Source organism: Botrytis sinoallii, assembly GCF_014898435.1.
Source record: "Botrytis sinoallii strain Bc 23 chromosome Unknown BSIN_001, whole genome shotgun sequence".
NCBI lineage: Eukaryota > Fungi > Ascomycota > Leotiomycetes > Helotiales > Sclerotiniaceae > Botrytis > Botrytis sinoallii.
The window spans coordinates 1,017,553-1,042,186 of NW_024066028.1; the positions used below are offsets into that span (position 1 = coordinate 1,017,553).

The 24,634-nt window shown below is 41.6% G+C and overlaps 6 protein-coding genes across 6 annotated transcripts; 5 read left to right on the forward strand and 1 right to left on the reverse strand.

The window, feature by feature from the left end:
* Window positions 1-5,511: 5,511 nt before the first annotated feature.
* Window positions 5,512-6,117, reverse strand: EAF02_000218 (uncharacterized protein; the record flags this gene model as incomplete). Its single annotated transcript, XM_038896266.1, has 3 exons — window positions 5,512-5,885; window positions 5,947-5,959; window positions 6,094-6,117. The coding sequence occupies 3 exons, from the start codon at window positions 6,115-6,117 to the stop codon at window positions 5,512-5,514; spliced, it is 411 nt and encodes a 136-aa protein (XP_038763125.1).
* A 749-nt stretch (window positions 6,118-6,866) lies between these two features.
* On the forward strand, window positions 6,867-8,766 carry EAF02_000219 (uncharacterized protein; the record flags this gene model as incomplete). The annotated part of the gene is made up of 2 exons (XM_038896267.1): window positions 6,867-7,238; window positions 7,321-8,766. 2 exons carry the CDS (start codon window positions 6,867-6,869, stop codon window positions 8,764-8,766), a joined length of 1,818 nt encoding a protein of 605 aa, XP_038763126.1.
* Window positions 8,767-12,609: 3,843 nt separating this feature from the next.
* Window positions 12,610-13,536, forward strand: EAF02_000220 (uncharacterized protein; the record flags this gene model as incomplete). Its single annotated transcript, XM_038896268.1, has 1 exon — window positions 12,610-13,536. One exon carries the CDS (start codon window positions 12,610-12,612, stop codon window positions 13,534-13,536), a length of 927 nt encoding a protein of 308 aa, XP_038763127.1.
* A 1,181-nt stretch (window positions 13,537-14,717) lies between these two features.
* On the forward strand, window positions 14,718-16,085 carry EAF02_000221 (uncharacterized protein; the record flags this gene model as incomplete). The annotated part of the gene is made up of 6 exons (XM_038896269.1): window positions 14,718-14,764; window positions 14,824-14,899; window positions 14,971-15,474; window positions 15,529-15,602; window positions 15,859-15,929; window positions 15,985-16,085. The coding sequence occupies 6 exons, from the start codon at window positions 14,718-14,720 to the stop codon at window positions 16,083-16,085; spliced, it is 873 nt and encodes a 290-aa protein (XP_038763128.1).
* A 2,030-nt stretch (window positions 16,086-18,115) lies between these two features.
* Window positions 18,116-21,773, forward strand: EAF02_000222 (uncharacterized protein; the record flags this gene model as incomplete). The annotated part of the gene is made up of 3 exons (XM_038896270.1): window positions 18,116-18,386; window positions 18,443-21,376; window positions 21,436-21,773. 3 exons carry the CDS (start codon window positions 18,116-18,118, stop codon window positions 21,771-21,773), a joined length of 3,543 nt encoding a protein of 1,180 aa, XP_038763129.1.
* Window positions 21,774-22,709: 936 nt separating this feature from the next.
* EAF02_000223 (uncharacterized protein) lies at window positions 22,710-24,158 on the forward strand (the record flags this gene model as incomplete). Its single annotated transcript, XM_038896271.1, has 1 exon — window positions 22,710-24,158. The coding sequence occupies one exon, from the start codon at window positions 22,710-22,712 to the stop codon at window positions 24,156-24,158; it is 1,449 nt and encodes a 482-aa protein (XP_038763130.1).
* Between the last annotated feature and the right edge of the window lie 476 nt (window positions 24,159-24,634).

The window sequence follows — 24,634 nt, forward strand, 5'->3', positions numbered from 1 at the left end:
ATATCCATAGACACCTTTGCACATCATAAGATTTCATAGAATATCAAGAATTTGAAGTCGAAATTATTGTTGTCCCCGCTATATTTCTCTTTATTAGTATAGAATTTCAACAAATTGATAAGAGATTACATATTAGAATATATCAATAATTTCTTATCCCTATCATATCAACCTCTATTATCCTTCCTATCATTATCACTATCATCATCATTATCAGGATTTCCTCTTTCATCACCCTTCTTATTATCTTTTCGATTATCTTTGTTATATTCGAAGTTGTTGTTAATGAATCTATTGATTGTTCCGGATTTAAATTTAGGTTTTTTAAGATTATAATCTTTCAGAACTTTCTGAACTTGGTTTTTCGTTTACACATCTATAGTAGACCTACATAATTGATTGTATAAAGCTATAAATACTTCAACATCTAATTTCGGTATTTATATCCCTTGGACATATAATACTATTCGTAATTTTCGTGCATCCAACTAATGGATCTTTACGAATTGCCCACTTGTAAATATATTGAAGTCATTATAAAAGACCTCAACTAGCTTATTATTGTTAATATCCTCATAATTGTATTGTTTACACTTGAATTTGATATATTTAGTAAACTCTTTAAAGTCAAAATCAACAATTCTATTATCAGCTTATTGTTCCTTCAATAGGCTTAACCATTTTTCGTAGTATTCCTTTTCTTCTTTCGTATATAATTCCTTATCAATAATCTTAGAAATAATCGAGATGTTATCACTATCCGACATGATAGAATATGTATAGGAGTATTTCGAAGGTTGTAGATATTTTGAAGGTTGTAGATAGATTGTAGATATGAGAGATATAAAAGAGTATATAAAAGGTATTTAAATAAAAGATTGGGATACGATGACTCTCACCTGTACGTGGTGTATCCTACGAACCTTCGATCGTGCGATCGGAGAGCTAAGTAGAGTCAGCTGGAGCCGGGTGGTGGTTGTACACTAATCGGAGGCCGTACTGGGAGCGAAGGTACGTGCAGCTGATCACCAGAGGGTGATCGCGAAGATGCTCGGAACAGAGGACTACCAGCAAAACGGAGATGAAAATCATTCGACGGTGGAAGGGAGATAAGAGCGGGATTGATGTGGAACCATACCTTTACGAATCTGTGTGGGGAGCAGAACCAGAGTATATTGCGACAGAGCGTTTGTGAAGCAGAACTAGTTCTTGAAATAGCGGATAATAAAGTTTCTATAATATAGCTGAATCTAACTGAAGCCTGTATTGGGAGCAGGGCCGATATCCTTAATTTGATAAACGAAAATCGATAGAATACCTTTGGGACATTAGCGTGTAGAGTTTTCATAATCCAATAATATATACAATTTGTGGATATACTGAATCGGATATTTACAAATGGTGAGGGGAGTAATAGGAAGTATATAAAGGCTAGAATAGTGTTTACTGAGGCCGGCGGGAGTATATATAGAGTAGGAGGAGGGACGTTTTTAGCACCTTATCTCTAAGTATGCGAAAGCGGTATGGCGGCGGAGGAGCTTTGGTATAGAAAGGATGCTTTTAGCAAGCCATACTCAACAATGCTCGATCGGTATTACAGCGGCAAAGGATCTCAGGCAAAGGCCAATCCTACAATATATATATACAATGTACTCCTAGTGCTCTACTTTTGACTACAAACTATACATTAGGGGAATGGATTTTATAAGCAGAGCTTTAGTTAGTGGGTTGGAAATACTATAGAAGGACTGCCTGGCTAGGGGTCTGAAATAGCAAGCCTGCAAGACATAGTCGGCCTTGTTGTGTAAAAGAGATCTAGCAAGATAATGCAAAACAATTACTAGTTGCAAAGTGTAATATATAATGATAGCGATAGCAACACTATCTATATAGCTTGAGAGGACGGATGTGTGTGTCGGTCTATAATTGGATATTATAGGGCAGAGGGCATGATGGAGGTATTAGATAGGCTTAAGAAGCAAACAGGAATAGAGATGTGAAGGAATAGTTTTGGTTCTGACCGAAACTTCCGAAGGTAATCATGCAATAGGTGGTTTAACGTAGTCAGAAGATTCTACAGAAGCCTAGTACTAGTGGCTTTATCACAAGTGAGCTGGGAAAGCGTCTGTAGGTGTAGCGAACCTACTTTGTATTATAATATATTCTAGAAAGTAGTTATAATATAATTCATTTCTGTCGCGGCCTGCCTCAGGCTCAGCTACTACCCTAACGAGTGGAAACTCGCTGAAGTAGTCATGCTGCCCAAGGTTGGTAAGAAGGACAGGACGTCCCCGAGATCGTGGAGACCGATTGCATTGATATCGTGTATTGGAAAAGGACTAAAAAGGTACATTGCCAATCAAATTGCATGGACAGCCATAAGATACAACATTATCAGCCTTTAGTATTACAGAGCGCTGCCGAAAAGAGCCGGTATTGATCTCACAGCTGCCTTCACTTATAATGCTGAGCTTGCTTTAGCAGCTGGCAAAGTGGTCATATTAGTAATAATGGATATACAAAGCGCTTATAATGTATTCCTTAAAAGACAGCTCCTATAATGTATAAAGAAGCAGGGTTGGCCTATAGTGTTCTTGCAATTCGTTGATTCATTCCTAACTGGAAGATGTATGTGTATAAGGCTTGAGGGGATCACAATACAGGATTTCCCGATCGCATGCGGTACTCCCTAGGGATCACTACTCTCCCCTATCCTGTATACCCTTTACCTTGCTGAGCTTTTCAATCAAGATAGAGCATAACGTTTCGGATATACTGACGATATAGCTATATATTACACATTTAAGGACCTATCCATAAATATATATATACTTTACCAAACCGTTCGACGTATCCTACAATAGGGAAATCAGAATAAGGTCTTTTTCGCTCCGGAAAAGTTTGAGCTACTTTACATATCGAGGAAACATAAAATTACAAATCCAGTTATAAGGATAAGTCAGGACCTAGTCATTACGCCAACCCCTCTAAGGTTTACCAACAAAGTACAACCGACTTTACATTGGCTTAGCGTCTTTTTTGATCAACATTTAACATTTCTATAGTATATCAAAATGCACATTGCGAAAGCTATACATGTTATATCCCATATCCGATCAATAGCTTATACAGCCTACAAACCATCTACAGTCTGTTTGCAAAAAGCAATCATTACCTGTATACTCTCTGTCACCCTCTTTGACTCCGAAGTATAGTTCGATAAACTATACAAACAACGCCTAAATGCAAGCCATGTTTTGGTTGGCATCGGGATCAAGAAACATGTCAACTTAGTCAACAAGACGATTTATAGTACAGTATAGAGAGCTTTATCTGTCTACAAGATAACCCCAACGATCGCACTTCTTGTAGAAGCTGGTCTCCCAGTTGAAATTGTTGTATTAGAGCAAGCCAGATTGAGGTTTGTATTTCGATTTCAAATAATAAATATACAACATCTACTTGTAAATTGATTGAAGTTGTATATCAAGAAAAGAAAATAAGATATAGATATTCTGAAAGATCCTAATACAAAACTGTAAAGAATAGAATAAGCGATCTCTACCATCAAGCGCCCCAAACTCTTATAATCTCACTTCTCTTCCAAATACTACACCGATCCAACAAATGATATAAATAAAAAGGATATTGCAAAAGTATTCAAGGAATAGTAAGATTTAATTCTTTAAGAAGATTATTTTGTATTTTCAGATAAATCTAACAATATAACAAATACAATCATTACATGGGGTATGGCTTTGTAATCTATTGCAACAAGTAACAGATTGATAGTGGTTATAGCTATATATACAAACAATCGCATATTTTTAATACTAAAGCAATCAGCATATAATAGGGACTAGAACATCTCCTGAGCATTATTGATTACCCCTATCAGAAACGAATATAGTTATATATTAATAACACCTTAATAATCTAGAAAATGTAAAAAAACACTACTGCCTCCTCTTAATAGGCATATTACAAGTACTATCAAACAATACAACATTATAATATTGTAATTAAGTAGTCCTCTAAACATACTAAGATTAAAGACAACAAGACAGCCGATCGCTTCGCTGATTAAAGTACAGCTAGGCCATTTGACCCTAGCCCATCCTGCCTCCCCACAGTCAACAGCTCCCACTCTGTTCTATATACCAAATATCGGTATTCCAAAAGCAGATAGTGAAAAGAAAAAAGAGGCCTGATCTCCGAAACGTACAATACATGGAAACCGATATATAATACCTTAAAGCCAGAAAGCCTCAAGCTCCCTTGTGGGGTATTATATAGATTTATAACGATACAGACCAAATACAATAACTTTACAGCCTATCACATTAAATTCAATCACGAAAATAGCACAAATATTTGTATATACAGAATTAAGAAAAGCCCACTGCATTTCTTTCAATATTCAATTAATAATCAAACACACAATAACTAATTACTTACACCAAATCAACTTCGATTCGAATAGGACACAATAGCATATATCAACCACATCCTGCAAACATAATATAGCTTTACTAACCTTCTCGCTAGATCCAGATTTTATACTAAAATATATTCAAACTATACAAAACTACACGAATTCCAACCTACTCCAATACCCCAAGAATAAGCTCTCTACCCTAATTAATCTAAGACCTGCACCGAACAGCTATAAGCGTTCTAAGTGCTCTCCCGATCGACAGCGATCAACCTGATTATCCGCCAACACCCGGATAGTATACGAAACAAGGCTCTCTGAAACAAAACCACAAATCTTTAGATAAAATAGCCACAGGATTGTTATAAGCAGTACTGAACGGGGGAATATCAGAGGCAACAAGCCCCTGATTAACTAACATTACACTACTATAAGCGGCTGGAATGCTAGCAGCCCATAGGCCCGCTCCTTAGTACGTCTAGAATACCTCTTGGGAGGTTAGATATTAGATATTAATCACTATAAATAAATAAATAAATAAATAAAAGATTTACCTTATATAACATACAATACAAAAGTGAATACATAATAAACACAAAATCGATTTGTCATACTTGACCAATCGATTCTTTTGAATATATTTTCCTAATATAATTATCCAAAGTATATTCTTTAGCACAACAAGAAAAGAAAGCACACCATACCCAATACAATAATATCTTTCTTTATAATCTCTTCAGAATTTCTATTAATCCTGAATACTACTTCTAAACACCTAATACTTTCTAATAGAATCCAAAACCCTAATTTGTAATATTACTAATTAGTATTGATATCAATTTGGTATTGATTAAAGTGTAAAGTATTTTAGTCTTATCAATATAATTGATTATATTTGTTCTTCTTCATTATTAATTATAGGAAGCTAATATTTAATATAGTAGAAGTGCTAGCGCTAGTGCATACGCTAGTACATACGCTAGTGCAATACAGTGCCCTCTTAGATCACATGATCGATATCCCGACAAATTCCTATGTCAATGCTATCCGAATACTTCTTCTTCACTATGCCTAGACTAACCAAAAGTGTAAAACCATTGAAAAAAGCTCCCAACCTGTCCTCGCAATTCCTTCGGTGCCATATCCGCATTAAACATTGGAACAAACACACTTGCGGCTCCAAGACCTACGCCAGCGATAACTCTCCCAGCATAAAATACTGCCATACTATGAGAATTGACAGTCTCCATTATGGCACCAATAATGAAAATAAATGAGGCGATCTGCAATGATAATTTGCGCCCGATGCGATCCGCAATGGGCCATATGAAGAAACATGCTACAAAAGCACCCGCTTGCTGCAGGCCAACCGCAAGAGAAGTCACGCGAGTTGCATGAGCGGTCGAATATTTGAAATCATTTACGAAAGATTTGAGAGTCAAGACTCCACCTATTCATCGTTAAAATTCCATACTTATACTACTGTGCTGGCTTTATCACGATGTACTTACCAACACTATATGACTGTTAGTAAATCAAAAAATATAGCAAACACACAAGCAGGTGAGTAAGAAATGAAGGGATACACACATGCCACTATCATAACCAAATAGAAAACCCCCCATACAAACTACACTTGCCAGCCAGTACGCTCTTACTTTGCCAAGTGTTGAATTCTTCATAATGACTACCTTGGTCAGAAATTAGACAAGACCTAGATATTCCACATTGCAATGCTAGATCTTCGGGACTTTCATCTAGTTGTATATAATCGACGTAAATTTCAGTCATTTCCAGCATTCTGCTTATCGTTTCCGTATCTCATGTGGTCATCACAAGCATTAATCACGTCTTGACAGGCATATCCAATTCGACGAAGGCTGCATAGTATGGGGAAGAGCGACAAGGGGGAGTGATCTATTTCACTGGACCGCGCAATCCATTTCGTGCGGGGTACATTGGTGTTGTCTGATATCTATATGATTGGATGAAAATAGATTATGCTCCACTTTTGTGGTCAATGATTATGGAATTATACTTCCGAAGACTGCAACATCATCTGAGATTGAGACTACTGCATATGTATTGGCGATCAATCTAGCTATGAATATATTTGGTCTTCTGCTCCAATCATGGAGCATTCATCGAGGTACTCAGTCCACTCTCTTACGAATACTTGTGGAGTGCAACGCGACGAGCATGCCGCTAATGCTTTGACACTTGGTCAACAGAAGAAACATCATCTGATCTTTTGTGAGTACAATTATGTGAGTTTATTCGAGGTAGGTAAAATCTCCATGGTTGAAAAGCAGACGGACTCGATATCAAAGTCGTGTCATATCCTCTTTATCACTCTCTTGTCTTTGCCCTTCTCGGCATCAGGCTACAAACGTCATACCGGACTTGAGCCTCACTCCATCCTCGAACAATAATGTCCTCTCCAAAACGTCCCAACTTTCTCGTAATTGTCGCCGATGACTTGGGATTCTCGGATCTCTCGTGTTTCGGAGGGGAAATTAACACTCCAAACATTGACAAAATAGCACAGGCCGGAATCCGCTTTACGGATTTCCATGCTGCAGCCGCATGTTCTCCATCACGAGCAATGATCATGACAGGTACCGATCATCATATTGCCGGCCTTGGAAATTTAATCGAGTGGACCAATATTTCCGGGCAAAATGATCCGAGTGGGAAGATGTCGACAGCGCCGCAGAGAGGTATGCCAGGGTATGAAGGGTACTTGAATGAGAAGGTTGCTACGTTGCCGGAAATTTTAAGAGATGATGGATATTTGACTTTGGTATGTTTGGTTTCCCTTTTCTCTCCTCGTGATAATCACCATCATGATAATATGCTACCTAACATTAAGCTAATCCACTCAGATGGCTGGAAAATGGCACCTCGGTCTAACCCCCGAGCGTTCCCCAAAAGCTCGTGGATTCGAGCGAAGTTTTGCTCATCTCCCCGCCTGCAGTAATCACTATGGCTACGAACCTCAACTCCATGCTCCCGACCAAATCCCCGAGTTTATGACTATGAGTTTTATAGCTCTCCACAGTGAGGATGGAGAATATGTTAAGAAGTTACCCGAGGATTGGTACTCAAGTAATGGGTATGGAGATAAGATGCTCGAATATTTAAAAGAGAAAAATGAAAAGAAAGATGAGAGACCCTTTTTTGGTTACTTCGCTTTCACAGCTCCTCATTGGCCATTACAAGCTCCCCCAGAATTTGTGGCAAAGTATAAAGGAGTATATGATGCTGGACCCGATGCGCTTCGTTTGCAGCGTCTTCAACGACTGAAAGATCTCGGGTTGATATCTCCAGATGTGGAGCCGCATCCCGTTGTTGCTGATGAAGTGAAAGAATGGAACGATCTCACTGCCGAAGAAAAATCAAAATCGTGTAAAGCGATGGAAGTATTCGCTGCGATGGTTGAATGTATCGACTACAACGTTGGACGCGTGGTCAAATATCTAGAGGAAACTGGAGAGCTCGATAACACTTTCATATGTTTCATGTCAGACAATGGTGCTGAAGGTGCTGCTTATGAAGCTTATCCCATTGTCCAAGGAAGCATGATTCAACACTTACAAAAATACTACAACAATAGTTTAGAGAATCTCAGGAACGGAGATAGTTTCATCTGGTACGGACCACGCTGGGCACAAGCTGCCACAGCACCCAGTCGCCTTTACAAAGCATATACCACCGAAGGAGGTGTTCGAATTCCATTCGTTGCTCAATTCCCCTCAAAGTTCAATACCTACATTCCCAATAGTATAACACACAACTTCGCCACCGTAATGGACCTCGCGCCCACTATCCTCGAAATGGCCGGAACCCAGCACCCGGCACCCACATATCAAGGACGGGAAATAGTACATATGCGTGGCAAATCTATGCTTCCATTCATATCCGGAACATCCCCCCGTATCCACGCCGAAGAATTTATCTCCGGCTGGGAAACCTGCGGCCGAGCTGCTTTGCGCAAAGGATCTTGGAAGATTGTATTCATACCCAAGCCCAAGGGAACCGAAAAATGGCAACTATATGATCTTTCTGTTGATCCTGGAGAAATACATGATTTGGCTGATGCACAGCCGGAGAAATTGAAAGAGTTGATCAAACTCTGGGACGAATATGTGTTGGAGACGGGAGTCGTATCGCTTGCACCTGAGCTAGGTAACTGGCTGAAGGCGACGGAAGAACAGATGCCGGAGAATGTATGGATGGAGTATGAGTATTGGAAAGATGGAGCGAGGGATGAGCCGGAGAAGTTTAGAAGGGATGTACCCAGGTTTGAGAGGGTTGTCACAGGATTCTGAGGGGGTATTGGGAGGGGTTTGGAGGGAGAAAGATGGGAGGCGTACGAATGCAATTGGTTTGTATTTTGTTTCTCGGGGTTATCACAGAAGCCCTCATAAGTAGCCACTATCTGCTCATCGTCTTACGACTGTGTGTTGTATAGCCAATAGCAAATGCTTGTCTTTATACCTAAAAACTGTACGAATTATCAAAAGTAAGGTATCAGAAAAGAATCACCAACCTGCATGAGAAAATGCGAGATAAATCTAGTTTGTTGTGAGTGATTCAGCACTCGATATGAGTGATGACTGTTGTTGTTCTGATCTTCATATTTGTGTTTGTTTGAAAGCACTAGCTCTTGATCCTATGCTAGCATTCTTCAACATCAAAGAGCCATCCAGCTGCATCCCTTAATTTCCTTGGCGAGTAATAATACCTATTCCCCCCTTCCTCCAAACAGAAAGCGAAATCATCCCTAAAATCCCTCTGATCTATATATTCAAGATAACAGAAGTGCGTGTTCTCCTTAATTCAGCAACAAGCACAAAAATATCTATGTATTACATACATAAAGATGGAAGGTTAAAGGGTAGACAAGACGCAAAGAATGGGGAACAATAAACCTACTGCACGTAATTACATTTTCAAGATATCATTTCATGCTATTGTCGCCCCCAGCAGCAATGAACTAGAAGGATTTTTGAGTATCTAAAGGTCAATTCAAGAAATTTGAAATCCAGCACGTAATAATTTCATTTCTCAAAAGTATGTTTGAGGATATGGGATTCTAATCATTGTTTCGTAGATTGGCATCGATTTATATGTCTCCCTTCCTTAACCTCTAGTCCTAAATTGACGCATAGCACGGATTTACTTGTCAGATCGCCATCGTATGTATGATAGCTATGTAGTTACATATCCAAAATGAGTGAATAAATGAAGCACACGATCGAAAACGGTTGGCTAATCCTCCATACTCATAATATGATGCAATACATATATACCACCATCCCAAAACTGTACAATAAGTAAACACTGATCCCGACTTTGATACTGGAGAATCAAACGATTCCTCCAGCCATATTGCTCATCGCAATTAATCAAACAACTTACTTATTAAGAAACAAATCCACATTGCAGTAATAGTTTTAACCCATCTATTTCGGACATGACGATTGGACAAAGAACTGTAAGCTCAATACTCACCGTCTGATATCTTCTCTCAATAATCTAATCAGGCGTATCATTCATTTTATTCACATGGATGGATCCTGACGTTCCCGACGAGTTCGCGTTAAATATGGTGAACTCGTTTTGGTGATGAAAACATCTTCGTTGTGATTTTCAGACGTTATTTATTGTGACTGATATCATCATTACATCGCCATCATCAAAATCTCAATAGAAATTCTGAAATCCCGAATATTGAGACGAGGGACCCAATCGAATGCCCTCAAAATATAACAGCGTGTGCATCTATATAGTAACCAGAATGGACTCAGATGCCTAGAAACCCAAGACCTTAAATTCAGAGAACGACTGGCAAGAGGTTTGGTTCGGAAAAAAGATGAGGAGGTTTTGAAAGGGGATCCTACAAAAAAACGAGTAGTGCCTTACTATTAAAAACTCGAGAATGATTCTCTATTTCACATTAAAGGAGGGGGGGGAGAAACTTGATAAGATGTATACTCAGCAGCATCATATCATGCACGCATTCACGAACAAAATGGGGGGGATATCACATGACTACTCATACTCTACCGATTCACTCCTCTATCTTTAGCAAAACGACGACACTTTGATAAGAAGTACCGAGAAGAAAAATCCATTTATTTCTCTTCCCTTTCCCACTCCTCTCCCATTCCTCTCCCACTCCTCTCTCAAAATATTCAAGAGCAAATATTCAATAGTGGATAATGTTCCGTGGTCATCATCTATCATCCGACTGCTCCGCCCGCTGACATCTATCAATCTGTACCAGTACCCAACCGCACAATCTGATATTTGAATGACAGAGCGGATTACATACCTAAATCCTTCTCGGTCTTCGGATGACGGTCGAATGTGCATGTATGGATAATCATGTTTGTAGCGTGGAGGTTCAAGGTTGATGTTGTTGCGTTCCAGGGAGTGAAGTCGATTTCACGGAAAGATATTGTAGGGTGTGGAAATAGAATAGTGTAGCTTTACCACGGAGGGTTTATAACTGGGTGCGGATTTGGATATCAAGATTCACATCTACTATCAGCTGAGTACTAATGTGAAATGTATTCTCCGGAGTCCGTAGGTATTCTTCACGATCATTCACGTCCCCCGTATCCAAAGTTTGATACTAAGCCCTGAATATGCTCTCTTGGTGGTCCGTACTGAGCGACTTAATGAGACTTCGCTAGCCTCATTTCTCTCCTGGCTAAAGAATCATCCACTAGAACAAAAACAGGCTACGAGTCTACGAGCCTCACCGTTCGCCGGACACCGCAGAAATTCCGCACCCGTCCAAACAATTCACGCATCAAATGTCCAATTATGGAACTCAAATTTGTAGAAGAATTGACACCCATCAATGAAAACAGCAGACTCGACTCCATAGAAAAGATAAGAACTTCAAACTCGTAAGCATCTGAGAACTTCCAATTACCAATCAAACACATTCATCTACCCGCCTTGCGAAACTTCGCCTCCTCAATCTGCATCAAAGATCCAAACTCCACCCTAAAAAAATATTTGTAAGCAGTGAAGTTGTCATATCACGTGAAATGTCGTGCTTTTTGTTAACAATGACACAAGTGAAAGCAATCGGCAGGGGTTATCAAAGCTATCCGATTACCGAGAAGATGATTTGAGGATCGACTTTTCGATATGAGGAAAACTGATCTTGGTCAATTTTAGCACGAGACGCTTTCTGTTAGTGAAGAATCAACAAGTAAGTGAACATCGAAAGGTCGATAGGTACAATGAAGGAAACAGGTTTATCTTAAATAGAAATCCAAAGCCCGAATGAGTTTAAATTTGTAAAAATAAGTGAAAAATTGCCACCGCAAAATCTAACTCCAAAAATCTTCAATTAACAATTCGATATGCAAAGGACTCGAGATTCAGGAACCAAAGAGGAATAAAGAACCTTCTCTTGCATCACAGCCTCTCAAAACTCTACCTCATACAGTAAAGTCAGGAAAGTGGTTCACCAAATAAAACAAGCATAAAGAAATGATAAGACCTCAATCCTTACTAGCGTCTATCACGCCATATCAAATTCTCAAATTAAGGCAATAAGGCAGCCAGGTCTCCCTCAAGCCTCGATGACAGCACTTACTGCCCACGGAGTTATGGCACGGTAATGCGGTAATGAAAGAAAGATTACTTGTCTTTGCCTGATGAAGTGTAAGTTCGTCTTTGTAAGAATAATGAAATGTCGTGCTTTGGTGTGATGACCCACTTTTCTTTTGTAATTGTCGATGGGAGAGATATACCAAGAGAGTATATACCAGCACTCGAATCATCTTTCCTACTTCACTCCCACTTCAACTTCTTTTGCATTGTGTGATCATACTCTCTACCTCTTTATAATACCTCTACACAACATACTATCATCTCAAATCACGTCTCTTTATCATATTCTCTTGCAACTCGTGAAACTAAATTGGATCACACCATCGAGAAGATAATTGTGCCATTTATTATTGCTGGGCGTTTGACATCACTTCCTCTTTCAACTTTCAACTTGTCATCAACCTTATATAACTTTTACTCTTTTCTCTAAAACAAAAGCAATATCCCGAGAAAAAGTTTGTTTACTTGTATTCGACTTGCTATTTCAAATCAATAAAAAGTTTTCTTTCGCTCAACCGAAAAAATATATCAACATGGGACTCCACCGCGAATCATCTGCCTCGAATCTCGAGTCAGGATATGCTTCTGGAGCATCATCTCAAAGCTCTCTTCCTCAAATTGTCCTCACAAGACCTCACCTCAAGTTTATCAATGCATCACTCAACAATCTTCAACCCATGGACATTCTCCGATGGGCTAAAATAACCTTCCCCAACCTCTACCAAACCACTGCTTTCGGAGTAACAGGTCTCGTCACACTTGATATGTTAAGTAAGCTACAAAAGGAGACACCCGAGCTACCAAGTATCGATGCCATCTTCCTTGATACCTTGTATCACTTCAACGAAACACTCGAATTGGTTGAGAAGACCAAGAGCAGATATCCAAATGTAAACTTGCATGTTTACAAGCCAGAAGATTGCCAAACTGTTGGAGATTTCGAGGGAAAGCATGGCAAGGAATTATGGAAGACCAATGCCGATTTGTATGATTGGGTTGCCAAGGTCGAACCCGCTCAACGAGCATACAATGAGCTGGATGTTGCTGCAGTCTTGACTGGTAGAAGAAGAAGTCAAGGTGCCAAGAGAGAGAGCTTGGACATCGTCGAGGTCGACGAAGCTGGCTTGATCAAGATCAACCCTTTGGCAGGATGGAGCTTCAAGGAGGTACAAAACTATATCAAGGAGAATGATGTTCCATACAACGACTTGTTGGACCGCGGATACAAGAGTGTCGGAGATTGGCATTCAACTGAGCCAGTAAAGGAAGGAGAGGACGAACGTGCTGGAAGATGGAAGGGGACTGAGAAGACCGAGTGCGGAATTCACAACAAACGATCAAAGTATGCACAATACTTGTACGAAATGGAACAAAAGAAACAACAAGAGGAACTGTACGCAGCGTTGGAAAAGGTTCAGACCAGGGAAGAGAAGATTGAAGATATTATTGTCGGAGTGTAAAGTTATCAGCACTCGCTGTCTTGCCTGTCGCAGTTTTTTTCTTTGCAATCTTCTCGTTCCAATATAGCACACCTTCCATGGTCGGAGTTTTGGGGAACATCAGTGGGATAAACACATGAGTTATGAGCATTGGAGTTGCAGGCGTTTAAATAAAGGGAAATCATACGTTACCTTACCCTGGTTCTTGTCTTGTTTAAATCTTGGAGGCTCGTTCTTTTGATGCTCGTCATCAAAAGTTTCAGTCTCGCTATTGTATATAGCGGAAACGACTTAATGAAAGTTACATTAATGCAATTCAGATTCTTGCTGTGATTTCGTTTCGATGTGTTTTTGATGTGAAAAAATGAAGTCGCCGATGATATGACGCCAACGAAATCTGGTGTTGGTGACACACGGTCTTGTCACAGTCATCCTCGTTAGATAACACCAGGTAGTCATGATCTTGAAATATATTAAAAGATCATCATGTTGTGTCCCGGCGAGGTCTAGAAAACAGCCAGAGGCAAGTTTGAGGATAATCCTCTCCAAGGCGCATTTCCCAAAAGGTCCAACGTATGAGCTGACAAGAATTCAAATCACCAGGTGAGACAAGTCTGATCTTGTTTGTGCAATCGAATCCGTATCTCACCATCACAATAGATCCAGAAGCTTATGAAACGAAGCCACTATCTGTGCTGATATTAGCGGTGAGCGGTGAGGGGAATGTGGAGGAGCTGATTGTTGAATCCTAGCGGGCGACTATGGTGCTCCAAATATTGATATCGTCTAGTTAAAGACGCTGGGGCATCAAATGGGGACGAGGTGAGGCTTGTTATCGCCCGAAGTAGTAGACTGGGGTAGCGTTCGGCATTTTGGTAAGAATGATAAAAATTGAGTTTGCGGCATTCGGCTCGGGCCACTGCGGGGAAAGCGGCCGCTGTCGCCACTTACGCGGGAATCTCAATGCCAAGGATAATGACGACACTGCTTTTGACGCTTTTGCTACAGGAATTCTAGAACGCATGGAAAAGAAAACATGGCATTTAGTTTCCTCGTACGTAGGTACCTACCTCGAAACTACCTAGTAGGCAGTAATTCTTCTTGTCAACAATTCTTTCGTTTGTTCTTCTTCTTTTAAACCCTCACATTCCTGCGAGTGTACCCAAGAACTACAAACAATCAAAATCGAGAATATAACCAAAATGTCAAGCTCAATGGAGAAAGCAGGCGCCAAAGCCAAGGAGGTTGCGTACGTTCATTCGGAGCACTACCCCTCTGTTCGCAGTACTAATGAATTTCAAACAACAGAAAGGAAGACTTTGATAAAGCAAAGGAGCTGGCACGTTCAGCAGCAATCAGTGGCGCTTACCTCTACCCCATTAAAGTCCGTTGAGTTCTAAATCATATCTTTCTCACTGTTCTATCGTATCACAAGCTGATCATTTCCTCAAACAGGGAATTTTCTACTTCCTCTCGCATCGCACATTATGGAAACCCCTCTTGTCGAAACTCGTACCCACTCTGTCTCTATCCGTCATCGTCGTGGTTGTGATGTTCATGTTTACCTATCTGCCACAACTTGCCGTTCTCATTTTCACCGATGGACCTCTCGCTGCAGTCTCTGCAGTCCTCTTGACCCTCTCTGAATCTAGCACAATTGTCACTATGCTTTCCAAAAATTTCCTCATTGCAGATGCTCTTGTTGATACATTTGATGGAGTGATGGTGGCAAAAGGTCAAGCAGACGTTGTACAAGGGGGACGAGAGATCAAATCAGGAAAGTTTGGTGATCCAATGAGAAAGTTGGGTAAAGTTGTCAAGGGATATGGTCAAAAGTATAGCTTTGGAGGCTTGGTGAGATATTTGATGTATCTTCCATTGAATCTTATTCCAGTTGTTGGTACGGTAGTCTTTGTTGGTCTGCAGGGACGACAGAGAGGTGAAGGGGTTCATTCGAGAGTATGTCTCAATACCATTCTTTGACAAATACATTCAAGCTGACAAAATCATTAGTATTTTCAATTGAAGGGATGGTCTAATGCACAAAAAGAAGCATGGCTTAAAGAGCACTCTGGGGCATACACATCGTGAGTTTTTCTTCCAATGTCGCCTCTCTTATTTTTCACATACCCCTCGTTTTTGCAGAGGTCAAACGGCACGGCTTTTGATATCTGCATTGCATTTGTACTCAGCAAGTGCAGTGCACCTATCAGTTTCCGCCCTGTCTCCTGCACACATCAGCTCTATAAATGCGTCTTTGACAGGTATCACAAAGCGAGATGACACTGCTTTTTTTTTTCAAGATCTACCGGTACAGGTTTTATTTAACTCACTTTCATGTAGATTCGGAACCGTCGCAACTCTTCTTGAACTTGTCCCTATTGCATCTATTCTCTTCTCATTCACCAACACAGGTAATTACCCCTACTTTTTAGCTCTACTACTAGACCCATGCTAATGATTTCTCAGTTGGTGCAGCATTGTGGGCCGCCGATATCGAAGGTAATGGCACGACTATGACTGAAATTTCTTCGCCCCAGGCGCAAAAAGAAGCTCTAAGAGCCGAGTAAAGCCCTTTCTGCAGCCTCCCGAAATTGGCTACAAACGGTGCAACTTTCGGCCAGTCTTCGTACTCCTTCGTTAATTCGCTTGAAAGATCCCCTGTAGCACAACTTTTCATCTGTGCATGAATATCCTCGCGGTTTCTGGTTGTTGGTAACCATTAGTTTGTCTTCCTGCCGATCTTTGACGGTGAATATGGCGTTGGTAAATTGGTAGCGATGGAGTGGAAATCAGGTATGGCTTGGCGAAAAACAAAGGATGGTAGTTATTAATGATTTGCGCTGTTCTTTTCAAGAGCTTTGAATAAACAGATGATTTCACAACTTGCATTATCTAATGCAAATTTTGCAATATGAAGCCACATTATCAAGTACGTCAATGCTATTACACTGATCAGTACTTGTGAGGCAATTATTCCGTCTGCGGAATCCCCGGACATGGTGCACAGCTAGAGATTTCATCCTGAAATCCCTAGATCCTCGTCTATCGCGTAAAATTCTCTTGTACTTGCAAAATTCGAGTCACTTTGAATCTGGAGAACAGTCAATTGATCATTACTATAGAGTTTCTGGTAGATTGCATTGCATCTGCGATCAACGGTGCGTTTGTTAACTCTGATGATGGGTGTCTTGACCAAGATATGCAACAAGGCTGGTTGTTAGTAATACAAGTTGTCTCTTGGAAACGGGCTTCAGAAGCTTAAGTCGACTTGACTTCTTTGGGTATTTACAGCTGGAGATTCACGTTGATAATATTGGAATTGGATGAAAGGGACATTTTCACATGCAGGAACAAACTCATCAAGTCACGGAACGGTGCATCCTCGCTCGTTGCGTTGTCCAACTTACTGGACGGGAATGCAATGCAGCTTACCGCTGTGTAACTTCAATCTAATGGTACGTTCCTAGTCGTTTGAATTTGAGAGACAATTTTATATTGCAATCTTTGAGAAGTGGAAGAGTTTCCACCCCAACTCTCTCAAGGTAACTGATAACCCGGGAACTTGCCATATGGTATGGTCACAACATTTGATGAAACGTAAGGGAGATGACTGGATAACAAGTCTGGTTTTGGGGTGTATAGTAGGTGAGCTGAGTATCTCCGAATGTCTTCTATGATGGGAAAATACATGGCAATGATGGAGTCTCCATGCAGACTTCCTGCTTCATGGGATGTTTTGATAGGAAATTGAATGGGCTTAATGTTAATGATTCAAGTGCTAGTATGGATGAACCACTTTGAGGGAAAGACATGCCGTCTTAATTGGAGGAAAATATGGAATAAACAAAAAGAAATGATGGATACTTGCTGCCTCTTGTCGCTTGCCTGCTTGCCCAGGTACTGTACTGTGTGCTTACCTTACCTGGTCGCCTCGTACCGTTGACCTTGGCTCTTTCTTTTCCTGGAGACGGGAAGTGGATCGAGTCGAATCGGAATCAAGGAGTTGCCGAGAATAGTTCACTGGGCATCTACTGTCTATCTAGGTAGGTACGAGGGAGTGAGGTATCGTATTTATTGCATCATTGCATTCAAATTGAAACCTTTCTACTATTGGGTACCGTGATCGATAAGGCATTCTGATCTTTTCGCCTTTCACCTTAGTGCGCTTATCCTTTTTCCCTTCTTCTCTTATATCTTTCCATGTACTTCAACCTTTCACTTCCCATGCCACAATTCCTTTTCGTTTCATCTCATCCTCTCTTCCTTCCTCTCATAATTTCTCCTCTTATCACATCTCCCTCGAGATTCAGCTGTTTTGAATTGGCTTTCCGGTCTTCAATACTTCAATTTGTTTGAGATATCCTATAATACGGATTGAGTTGTCCTACTCATCTCATTACAACCTCCTTTTAATACCCGCTTTTGCGAAATCACACTCGTTTGTCCTCCTCATCAATAAAATCAAGTGATAGATCGACCTCAAGTATGAATTATCTTCCCATATCTTTTCCTACTTCACAGAAGTCTTCCTACTCCTCTGGAATCAATTGATTTTTCTTAGGTCGTCACTAATTATATCTTATTCATATAGATCAAGATGAAAATCAATACTTCAGCTAGACTTGCGTCCAGCGCTTTTCTTCTCGCGTTAGTTCCTGCTGCTCGAGCTCTGCCACAATGGCTTCAACCTCACCTTCGTAATGCCAATGCAGACGTGTTTGCTCCTCGAGATTATACAATCTATGAGAGAGCAGAGGATATTCAAGATCGCTATACACCATATGGATATGGACCTCAGCCTACCTTCACCATAAACCCAGTCACAACCGCTGATCCTGAGAAGACTTCATCATCCAGCACTAAAATTGGTCAGTTCTTTGATCTTCCTTTTCAATCTTGATTAATCATATACTAATCGAACCAGGTTCTGCTACGGCTTCCGTCTCTGGTTCTTCTGTCAGCGGCATACTTTCCACTGGTACTTCTCCTGTTAGTTTGTATACTGGTCCAGGATCGGTTGAACCTTCTGTTGTTACTTCTTCTACTGTTGCATACTCTACAATCACGGTTTCGGTTTCTGCTACAGAGGGTTCTTCAACGGACTCGGCTTCGGCTTCAAATTCTGATCCAGGAACTTCTGCTTCAGCAACTGGGGCCATATTATCGGAATCTGATGGAATTTCACACACAACACCTGGAGAAACAGACACTACTTCTTCAAATTATAGTGAAAGCTCGCCAACAACATCTGGAGCACCGGATACTACTCCTTCGGAGTCTAATGGTAGTTCGCCAATAACATCGGCAGGAACGTATGAACCCTCTGGTATCACTTCATCGAAATATTCTTCTACCACGCCAAGTACAACCACTACTGATCACTGCAATCATGACAATTGTCTCCGCGAATTCATTCGATCTTCTTCCACTGTTGGACCATTTTGTGCTACATATACTTTGTCAGAAAACACTGCCACTGCAGATCTTCCAACATATGTTTCACAATGCCATGATTTACCATCAAGGATCTCATCTGCGTGTTCATGTTTGAATACTGGTGCCGCCACTACTCCAGGAAATGTCGGTAGCAGCACATCTTCGACACAAGCAGGAACAGAAAGCACATCCCCAACAAGTGGTGCACCAACTTCCTCTGGAGCTCAAAATTCTTCATATTCATCACCTACCGGTCCAGAATCTTCTGCTAGCCAAAGTTCTTCTATCGCTAGTTCTGGAAGTTTAGGCTCTACGTTTACTAATACACAGACCTACACCATCACACCTACCATCACTGTACCTTCTGGAAGTCAGACGACCCAGCCATCAGGAAGTGCGCCAGGTGGCGAGTCAACAACCACTTCACCAGGAAGTGAGGCGACAACCACTCCGAGTACGATAGGAAGTGAGACAACAGCTCCCCCATCTGGTGGTGAGACGACATCGACTCCACAGGGAGGCGAGACGACTCCTAACCCATCAGGGAGTGAGACAACAACTGCTCCTTCTGCCGGCACTACTACTACCTCTGGAGATATAACCCCAAGTGAAAGCTCAAGTAATCCCAGCTACACTTCAGGAGTATCTAATACAGAGTCTGGAACATCTGCGCCTGCGACCTCTACCAGCCCACCTTCCACGCCTGGAAATTCATCCACTCCTGTCGGTCCAATTAGCTCATCAACATATGTTTCTGCTAGTTCATCATCTGCAGGACCATACACAAATACTTCAGCTTCAGCAACCGGTCCTCTAACTTCTGGGATTTCATCATTCACTCCATCTGGCGGTATCTCAGTATCGACACCTGGAAGTTCAAATGATGGTAGTGCCCCTTATGCAAATTCGACATCAGGATCATCTCCAACAACTACAATCGCTTCTTCAGGGACTGCACCATTTATGAATCCTTATCAAACTGGAACTGGTCTTTCTAGTGGAAGTATCTCTGGTGGCATTTCAAGTTCGAGTGCATCGGCACCTTTGTACACAAATTCGACCAGTTTAGCCAGCTCAACTTACCTCGGTACTGCGCCATTATCTTCCGGCTCATCTGGAAGCAGTATTCTGTCAACAGGAACTCTATCATCCACTCCTCTATACCCACTCAACTCGACATCTACATCAAGTGGAGTTGTTGGACCTACAGGATCAGGTGTGTCGGGTGGTATCAGCTTCAGCTCATCTGCCAGTGCTCCTTATCCAACGGGTAATAATGCTTCAACAACTACTGGTCCAACTGGTACAGGGTCTGCACCGACTTCCTCTTTATTAGGAACCGGTACCTCTGGGTCTTCTGTCTCTGGTATCATTAGCTCTTCTGCTGGATCTGTTCCATACTATCCTTATGGAAATAGTACTTCGTATTCAAATGGTCCAACTGGATCTGGAACAGGAGCAGGAAGTCCAAGCTCTGTATCAGGAGGTGTCCAATCAAGTACCGGTGTTTCAAGCTCAGGGAGCTACCCATCTTCTTCTGATGTATCAGGTGGAATCACTTCGTCGCTTCCATCCTCTGCTCCATATCCAATCTCCAACAGTACAGCAACAGCAGGACCCACCAATCCAGGTACCTCAGTATCTGGTGGTCTCACTTCTGTTACTTCTGCACCACTTGGCACTGGAAGCCCACCATCATCAAGCGTCTCAGGTAGCATTAGCACTTCGCCGGCATCTTCCCAACCTTACCAACCTTATCCCTATGGAAATTATACCCTTCCGCCACTAGGCACAGGCACAGGAGGTGCAGCTACATCCACGTCTTTTGGGACCGGGAGTTCACCATCAAGCACCGGTACAGCACCTCTAGGGACAGGAAGCTCAAGCGCTGATTCGGGATTATCTTCATCAATTCCATACCCAACTCCTTCCAATGGAACTTTGACTAGTGGACCAACCGCACCGACAGGAACCTCGCCAATATCCAGCAGTGATTCTGGCCAATCGTCATCGGCTCCATATCCAGCTTCAGAAAACAGTACTCTGACTAGTGGACCAACTGGAACTACATCTATCTTGAGCACTGGCACAGCACCTTTAGGAACAGGAAGTTCGAGTACTGATTCTGGCTTATCATCGTCAGTTCCATATCCAACCTCTTCAAACGGAACCTTAACTGCTGGACCAACTGGACCATCAGGAACTTCACCGGTCTCAAGCTCATACCAATCATCTGTCTCTGGTAGCCCTACCAGTATTGGTAATGCAACTTCAGTAAATCCGACCTCATCTGCCAGTACTTATGATCCTATTGGATCCACTTCCAGTCAAGTATCCGTAGGCACCTCGTTATCTTCGTATTCAGCAACAGGCCCCTTTAATACTAGCACTGGAGCTTCCCATACCACGTCTTCGTCCTCAGGTTAGCTGAAATAAATGATGATTCGAGTGTTTTGAAATTTTGCTAATATTATTTTGAAGGTGACTCTGGCACGTCGATTACGTTGGTAACGTCGACACCATCCACATTTGCAACATCGGTTTCGACTGGCACATATGCTGGCACCAATTCTTCTGCCATCATCTCATCGGCTTTAACTTCTGACTCTGGTTCTTCAATCTCATCCACAGATTCTTCAAGTGCTGCACCTTCTACAAATGCTCCCACTTCAACCACTACCTATTCTCCACCACCAACTTATGCTCCGCCACCTCCACCATACTACGCACCACCTCCACCAAATTATTATGGCTGGGGATCATGGGGCAGAAAGCATCAGAATAGAGATGCTGGTAGTGTTCGCCGTTGGTTCTGGTAAGAATCGAGTACAATACATGGAGCATTAAGCTCAAACACAAATTTTCGCTTCTAGACTTGCTTTCTTTTTGACATTTTGATTGTATTTTCAATCGAAACACATGTTTTCTTTCACTATCTTAATTTTCTTTCTTTTTTACGAACTTTTTCTTCTATGTATGGATGAAGGAAAGCAAGATTCAAAATGACTATCGTGTCAATTAATGCATGTCAGCTTCATTTACTGTATGGTGCTTTTATGACCCAAACAAGAATGAGCTATGAGAGCAGTTAGTTATTTGGCAAGGTTGTATGAAATAGCTACATAAAGATAAAGAAAATAACATATCAGATCAATGTTCTCATTTTATTGATGTTTGGTATGTGAGATATAGGTGCTGATGCAGTTAAGTATCGCTTCAATAGATGATGAAATATGTTTTGCTTTTGAGTGACACCGGCAGTGCTTGATTGCTCTTCAAAATCTTAGGGAACCCGTTTCCTTCGATTTAACTTTTTGTAAATTGAATAAATACCTGTGTATAAGTATAAGTGAACCATCATAACATTGTTTCAATCCATTTTCCATAGAAGCGCCGTGACCGCTGTATTCTGATAAAGCACTGAGCAGAGTAAAGACTTGGAAATTTGTGATGATCACATATATGTTTGGTAGTCTCGAGATAGTCAGAAGGATAGTCAGGTACATTGGGCTCATTGGGTTGCATTTCATCGGAATGACCTCGGATCAGATAAAAGTTACTCGAGTAGTGCTCGAAATACAAAAACACTAATAAATACCCCTCCGCACAAATGAAAGGCTGCTTTCACCCCCACTTCTCTAATCAATCCCTCGCAGAACGAACCAAATTGATTCTTAACTACAGCTTCTAAACTAAGGGTCAAATATTTACCTAGGTAGAGGAAATATATTCAACGCCTCTCAAATTTAAGCAAGATGGCTGAAAATGAAGCATCAGCAAGAACTGGACGTCCCAGCTTAGGCAATAACATGCGCAGTCGTTCCTATCTTCAAGAACATCAACAATATCGTCCTCCACAACAAGATGGCCATCACGGTATAGATAGCATAGTTGAAGGTATTCAAGGTAGCGCGCTTTCATCTCCTACCAAATCTTTCACTCAATTCAATGGAGTCCCTTCTCCACAACATCCTCCAAAGATTGTTGACAGCGGGCTCAATCACACCTTGTCACACGCAAATTGTCAACCTGCGCCAAATACAATTTCCGACCGAATGATCGCAACCCTTATTTACAAAACAAAATCTCCTCGTGTTTCAATCACCGACTATCCACCCGATCGCTCTCCTTCACCAGCTTCCTCTCCTTCCAGATCCTCGGTGACATCTACTTCCCGCGCCATCCCACCAAATCTTGCTCCTGTCCGCACGCTCTCCAACTTCCCCCTCGAGCCTCCACCACCCGATCCAGAACCGCTCGATCATCTCTACGGAAGCTACATCTCGCAGCTTTGTCTTACATCCTTCCTCCACCTCATTCAATCCCTGCCGAGCCGATCCGGTTCCGATTTTCTCTCTTCCTCCCATCGCTGTCTCGACAACCCCGAACATCCATGCATCGTCGAACTCACATTCTCTCCCATTCCCGATCCCACATATCTTGACCTCCAAGATTTGCGCAAACACGAACTTCTCTATCGCTTTGAGCGCGAATGGAATGTCGATGTCATTCTTCAACATGATACCGTCCTCCGACGTTATCCACGCCTTGTGGTTTTCGATATGGATTCTACACTTATCGAGCAAGAAGTTATCGATTTAATCGCTGCTTCGATCGGCGTCGAAGATGCCGTATCTGCCATTACCGCACGCGCGATGAATGGCGAATTGGATTTCTCGGCCTCGCTTCGTGAACGCGCAAAGTTGTTGAAGGGAGTCGATGCAGATATCTTTACGAAATTGAGAAGTGTTATCACGCCCACCAAAGGTGCTGCGGAACTCATTCGCGCATTGAAGAGAATGGGTGTGAAAACTGCAGTGTTGTCGGGAGGATTCATCCCATTGACACAATGGCTCGCGGACCACTTGGGAATCGATTACGCCTTTGCAAATACGCTCGAATCGGATCCTCGCACCAATCAATTGACGGGCGAAGTTCTCGGTTCCATTGTCAATGCGGAAAAGAAACGCGACTTGCTCCTGGAGATTGCGAAGAAGGAAAATGTGCCTCTGGATCAGGTGGTCGCCATGGGCGATGGCGCAAATGATTTGTTGATGATGGGAGTTGCGGGTTTGGGCGTGGCGTGGAATGCTAAGCCCGTGGTGCAGATGGAGGCGCAGGCTAGGTTGAATGGTGAAAGCATGTTGGATCTTTTGCATATCTTTGGCTTGACGGCCGAGGAGATTAAGATTTTGATTTCGTAGAGGAGAGGAGAGGAGGTATAGATAGATAGATAGGAAGGAAGGAAAGAAGAAGATGCTTACTCGTTGAACACGGAATAGGCGGATTGGAGTAGATGATGATTTGATGAAGCTTGCGGGATGAGCAGCATGAGAAAGGAGAAGTAGTGGATTTGCATATCCCTTTTTTCTTTCTTTTTTTTTCTCAATCAATCTACGAGCTGGGTATCGTTTAGCATAAGGGAGCACGAAATACAGATATCATATGAGTGACGAATACTAGATTACATTTTCAAATAACTTTGTCTTTTTTTTTTCAAGGATCCAACTGTAATTGTAATTGTAATTGTAATTGAAAATGCAATTGCAATTGCGACAATACGAATTGTTGCTATGGTGGTGATGATGATACTGATACTGATGAATGATGATGAATGATATTTATTAAACTAATTAGACTCGTATAACCAACTCCAAATTATGTAAATCCAAATCCAAAT